At 30.6% G+C, this 5,907-nt stretch overlaps 1 protein-coding gene across 3 annotated transcripts; it reads left to right on the top strand.

Annotated features, from left to right (window-relative positions):
* Positions 1-637: 637 nt before the first annotated feature.
* On the top strand, positions 638-5,484 carry LOC117240899 (protein spaetzle-like). 3 transcript variants are annotated; one of them, XM_033506922.1, is made up of 7 exons: positions 638-1,014; positions 2,066-2,228; positions 2,317-2,504; positions 3,110-3,175; positions 3,245-3,348; positions 4,320-4,512; positions 5,327-5,484. In XM_033506922.1, the coding sequence occupies exons 1-7, from the start codon at positions 961-963 to the stop codon at positions 5,369-5,371; spliced, it is 813 nt and encodes a 270-aa protein (XP_033362813.1). In that variant the 5' UTR covers positions 638-960; the 3' UTR covers positions 5,372-5,484. The 3 variants fall into 3 exon arrangements, with proteins under 3 accessions (XP_033362813.1, XP_033362812.1, XP_033362814.1); XM_033506921.1 differs by having other exon boundaries at positions 638-1,017; XM_033506923.1 differs by having other exon boundaries at positions 643-1,017; positions 2,066-2,204; positions 2,323-2,504.
* Positions 5,485-5,907: the final 423 nt, after the last annotated feature.

Below are 5,907 nucleotides of genomic sequence, written 5' to 3'. Positions count from 1 at the left end.
AGTGATAATAAATATGAATAAATAAATATAATTCAAACTATATCGTGTTTGATTTTATTTTAACCAGAAATATCTCACAACTACGTTAGTAGAAGTTTAATTTAAAAAACGTCAAAAATAAAAATGTTTCACTTTTGAATTGGTATTTACATACATTGTCTTAGCGATATCTGGCGTTGGATCATATTACAGTAATCGACTGTGATAACCAGTCGAGCTCCATGATGCGTCGAGGGGAATCTCCTCCTAGTAGTGGGGATAACGACGATGCAATTATCCAGAGATTCTTTTTTGTCAATTATCGGAGGTTTCCGTATTTGATACGCTTTGTTATTCGATATATAGGAGGTATTATTATATATTATTAATATAATACTATAATATATAGAAGATATTATTGTGCGTCTTATCTTCACAAGAGAAAAACTCGGAGTGGGAGAGAGAAGGGCGCAGTTACGACAACATATCTACCTCCCTGTTGATTCTCCTGGTACTGATTTGCCTATGCTTGCCATATAAGCAAGCCCCTCCATTAGTATAAGCTCTATGATTGGATCTGATGCTTTTAGTACAGAGTACACTATAAACTTTGATAGCCAACAGTAATCAAAAAGCTGGACGTGTTACTAGTTTCGTTGCTCAACACTCGATTATCAGGTGTTGCTTACACTAGAGTCTGGTTGAGTGATTAGACAGAACAGAAATAACTTGTTACGGCGAGCACAAGTTCATTTTAGTGTCGTTAGCAGTTATCATCCGAACTTCCAGCCGTTGATTCGGCGGGTATCAAGTGCAGTATGTATCATCATTGGACACGCAACATATATACGTATATCGAATAATAGAGAAAGTTGGTCGAGCGAAATCAAACTCTCGTTAAAATTAAAGTATTGTATTTTAGGAAACAAAAGGAAAAAGAAATCATTTAGGAAAAAGAGAAAAGCTATCTGACAGTATAAGATGAAGGAACATCAGACCATAGTTTTTGTATTTAATGTTGCAATTGTCTTGTTGTTGGTAAGTAACATGAAAAAAAACCTTAATAAATTGGGGTTAGGTTACCAACTACTTACAATAACTTTATACAAAGTTATTAGTTAACATATATATGTGCTTTCATACCTTCGTTATACTTCTTAAGACAAATTTTTTTACAAAATCGCTCAAAAAGATGTTTTTATTATTAATAATTAATTTAAAAAAATAATTTTATGTTGGTTCTGAAAGGTTTAATTGAATGATATTTGTTTTAGATAAAAGAACTTACAAATTTTAATGTCCTCGACCATTTGAAAAAATGAATCTACAATGAATCTACAATGAATCTACAATGAATAATTAATAAAAAATAATGTTTTTCAAAGGCTAAAAGAATTGCATCCTGAAATTTACGAATCTCTCGCTCTGATAGTTTAAATTTGATCGTAGTAATACTTTTCGTGATAGCTTCTAATCTTTTGTTGTTGCATTCATTGAATCATTCTGGACTAGTGTCTATTAGTAGTGGAATAATGTCTCTCTGTTATTGACCAAATTTTTTAAGTTTGAAGAAAATACGAAAAAATCACTGTTAGCATGGATATATTTCTGTTCTAAATATTTCTTTGAGTTAACTATTAAAAATTTTTTGACATTCGAACCAAATAATTGCAATAAGCCGACTGAATTGGATAGTTAGATTACAAAGCTGTTGATTGAAACAATATGTTGATTCGGCAAATTGCTTTTACGACTTGAACCAGCGACCGTCTCTGCAGTTTTAGCACGTAGAAGTTTTAAGAAATTTCAAAGTACAATTTGAATCATTCAATTTTTAAGTTTTAATGATTAATCAATATGAATGAAAATTTCTAAGGAATATTTTAATATTAATAATTGAGAAACAATAAACTATCCTTTTTTAAATTTTCTTTTGTCACTGAAAATATTTAAAACTATGCTTATAAATATAAACATAAGTATATTGTTTCTAAAAAAAAGTGTTTCTAAAAAAAGGAAATCAGGTTTTCTGGGAATTCGTAAAGTCAGAAACATTACAAACTTAATGTATCTTATTTTTTGAAAGGTCTTCAACAGTGCTCACAGTGATTCTCGTCGATCGTATGAGGAACCCCGCGCTGCTCCATCAGGAAGTTGGAAGTGGCCTCTAAATCAAAACAATGCAATGGGAGAAACCAGATCTTTGACGAAGATGAACACAGCTAGTTTGTTTCTTAACAAAATTAAAGACTTTTTCCTATTTTATTTTTAGTTAGGGAAGAACGTCAACACTTTATTTAACGTCTTCCCTTCTTTTTTCTTCCATGTGTTGAACAATATTAGAAAATGGTAACATCGCATTTCTTGATGATCATACCGCACCGATACAACCGAGGGTGGGATCAGTAATACCTTCTTGCAAAGGGCAAAGCTACTGTGAAGATGTTCCAAATTATCCTACGAATTTGGTGAAAGATATCATTGCCAAAAATCCACATCTTGTAAATTATACTTCTGTTGACATGGTTGGTATCCATTTTTGTAAAAGTATTTTCATTTTCTAATTGAAGATTATAGGAAAAAGACATGATAAGTACATATTTGTCGATTTTCTGATTTTAATGTCATCTTACAATAAAACAGGAGAATGTTATAATGATATAATTGGAAATGAAAATATGTTAATTTCAAAGATGTTAGTTATTTTTAAATAGCTGTTAGGTTGACGAAGCTGTATAGAAACCAAAAATATAACTATTATATCAAAACAAATAATGTTTCAACATTATGAGTAGAAATTAAAAAATCCTAATATTTTGCAAACTTTAAAATGGATTTAAAAAAAAAGAAATACGTAAACCCACAAAAAATACAGAGAGAATTTTAATAATAGAAGATTGACTGATAATTAATTGAATTTTAAAGCTGCTTTGCTGTAAAATATAATAAATATGATTTATCATGTTCTTCAATTTTTTCCGATACTAATTTGTCTTTTTCTAGCACTTTTATCTTATCTTTTTCTTAAATCCTATAAATTATTGTATTCTTTTATTTTTATAAATCTACATAATATCCGAAAATAATGGACATATTCTATTGTATTTTCCAAATTTGGTTTTACTTTCAGATAGATATGCTCAAACCCAGGCTAGGAGAAGATTCTATTGAGACAGAATCGTTCTGTGCATCATCTGTAAGTATAATTTAGTATTCGATTTCTATCTGTATCTTTCATAATGCAATAATTTCAATATAATGTCAGGAGCACGTCGTCCTTCCGAAAACGGCGGAAAATATGAACAACGAGTGGAAGTATATTCTTAACAACGAAGAATTGAAACAGGGAGTACGTATAGAAAAATGCATGTAGGTATATATTTTGTTGTCTAGATGAAAGAAATGTTTCACTAACCCCTTTTCACTCTATTTCTTTCACGCCACAAAATGCTAACAGCTTTATGTAATAATATGTATTGCTACTACGTATATAGGAAGTAGAATATTATAACAGATTGAATTGCATAGACAACAATAATGGGAATACATAATTACTGAAAATCTTATTTTTGTCAATTTCATTATTGAATACCCTAGATCAGTGGTCCTCAATCTGAGGTATGCGTATCCTCGAGGATAAAGACTTTAAGATTATGTTAGAATTTGATTGATTGCTTATTACAATTTCAATAATTTTATAAGATTAAACGTAGAAAAGATAATGTCTATACATGTTTTATTTTATTCTCACTATTATACTATAGCTATAGTTTTATCCATGTAATTATACTTTTCCAGGCAGTACGCGAAGGAAAAAGGTATCTTGAACCAAGTCAAGGTATTTTTATCGATACAACAATGCAATTTCTATTAATGTGTTAAAGCTTCTCATGCAAAACATGCAGTCAGTCACGAATGTTAATACTTTCAGCACTAAAATTGTATAACAATTTAACCTAAGATGAAAAGAAAGTAAAAAGAATAAAAAATACAATGTCTGGAAAGAGTGCGTACACTTGTTATATTTGCATAAAATTATAAGTAAAATAGATTTAATATTATAATAATATTTTATAAGTCCACCGTAAACATTTGCATTCTTCTTAACATTAATAAAGTTCAAAGTTTTGCAATTTCTGATATAATTTCGTTCTATGATTTTTGTAAACTAAATGTATAATTACATCATTTTTTGGAAATATGTTAACCAAATTCGTAAAATTGATATAGGTTTCGATAGACTTTAGTTACTGGCTGGTACTTTCATTATAAAACAAATTGATAATTAGGGAAAACGCTTGCACTTTAAAAATGATCTTTAAACCATTTCTTTTTTATAGTAATGAAGGCCAACGCTGCAGCATAAAATATGGCATACCAATGGGTTACGAAACCACATGTAAACAAAAGTTCGTTTATAATCAACTCCTAGGCCTAGAGGACGATGGTTCGGTTGCCTACCAGCATTTTCGGTTTCCATCTAGTTGCTGTTGTCACGTCAAATTCATCGGCACTTCGATACGGATTGGTGGAGTAAGTGATTTTCACAATAAATCAACCAACACCAATTGATTTCATTAAGATCAATTAATCTCTATTTTTCATTGGAGAATGTTATAATTGGCAGATAATTGTACGATAATATACACAACAATACACGACAGCTGCCATGTTAGATAAAAGATTGTGCGTATACAGGGTGGTTGGCAACTGGTGGTACAAGCGGAAAGGGGTGATTCTACGCGAAAAAAGAAGTCGAAAATATACAATAAAAATTTTTCGTTTGAGGCTTTGTTTTCGAGAAAATCGGCTTTGAATTTTCGCTCGGTACGCGTGCACTTTATCACGTCTCGTTATAACGGATCTTACTGTAGATCGTTGTCTCGATGGAAAAATTAAAAAAAAAAAAAATTAAAAAAAAATTTTTATTCTATATTTTCGACTTCTTTTTTCGCGTAGAATCACCCCCTTTCGGCTTATACCACCAGCTACCAACCACCCTGTATATTAATAAAGTTTCTTAAAACGTTAAAAAGAAGAAAACAAATTGCAGAAATTTTTATTCAAAGTTACTTTTTTGCATTTTAAGCTTTTGTTTGAGTAACGAATTTTACAAGATAATATTAGATAACATATGACTGAACAACTATAATTTAATGTTTTTTAATTTCAACATAGACTAATTTTCAAAGGAGAGAATTATGTTCTTCTTTATTTTTTACCGTATAGTCTTTTTTATTACCTCGACATACTAGATGCTACATGTTAGAACATGAAATCAAATGGGATACTCTGTTATCGACATCTGAAGCATTACCAATACATAATTCGTTACTTATTGTTATAGAGATTCTCTTCTCCAGAGGACAATCCCAATAATCTGAAACATTAATATAAAAAGTAGCATGGATCTTAATCATCAGATATTTATTATACGTTGCCTTAAATGTTTTAATATAATTTATTCCCTATAATATGAAAAGTGACAGAAAATGTGAAACAATGACAACATGATAAAACAATAAAAAGCAACAGTTCTTCACAAATATGTCCTCAATCTTTTTATTTTCCAAAAACTGTATGAATATGTCACGTCCCGCGCTGCGCACGCGCCGTAACGTAGACTAAAACTACCAATAGCGCGAGTGAGCGTTCCAATTTGAAATTTAAATAAATTTTAACAATTTGTATAGAAACCAAATTCGAGCCTCACAACCCCCACGGAATAACCCGTCACATGGCGATGGATCTAAATATAAATAAGCGACATAGAAGAAGGAAATTCCTTAGTTCAGAGTAGTTAATTCCTCAGTTCTGTGTGATTAGTTCCTCAGTTCTTGGTGATTAATCCCTTGGTTCTTGGCGATCAGTTCCCCAATTCTTGGCAAGTAATTTCTTTGTTCATAGCGATTAGTTATCAATTCCTTT

The sequence above is a fragment of the Bombus vosnesenskii genome, unplaced genomic scaffold (assembly GCF_011952255.1).
Source record: "Bombus vosnesenskii isolate JDL3184/JDL3185 unplaced genomic scaffold, Bvos_JDL3184-5_v1.1 scf7180000015060, whole genome shotgun sequence".
In the NCBI taxonomy this organism is placed as follows: domain Eukaryota; kingdom Metazoa; phylum Arthropoda; class Insecta; order Hymenoptera; family Apidae; genus Bombus; species Bombus vosnesenskii.
Note: the sequence above shows the minus strand (reverse complement) of the source record. Positions and strands in the feature narration are given on the sequence as shown.

Bases quoted from the DNA above. Each gene is read 5' to 3' on its own strand.
- LOC117240899 (XM_033506921.1), top strand. From the start codon at position 961: ATGAAGGAACATCAGACCATAGTTTTTGTATTTAATGTTGCAATTGTC. The intron at 2,505-3,109 runs GTTGGTATCCAT...TTTTACTTTCAG, and splicing joins ATTATACTTCTGTTGACATG to ATAGATATGCTCAAACCCAG. The intron at 3,176-3,244 runs GTAAGTATAATT...ATATAATGTCAG, and splicing joins AATCGTTCTGTGCATCATCT to GAGCACGTCGTCCTTCCGAA.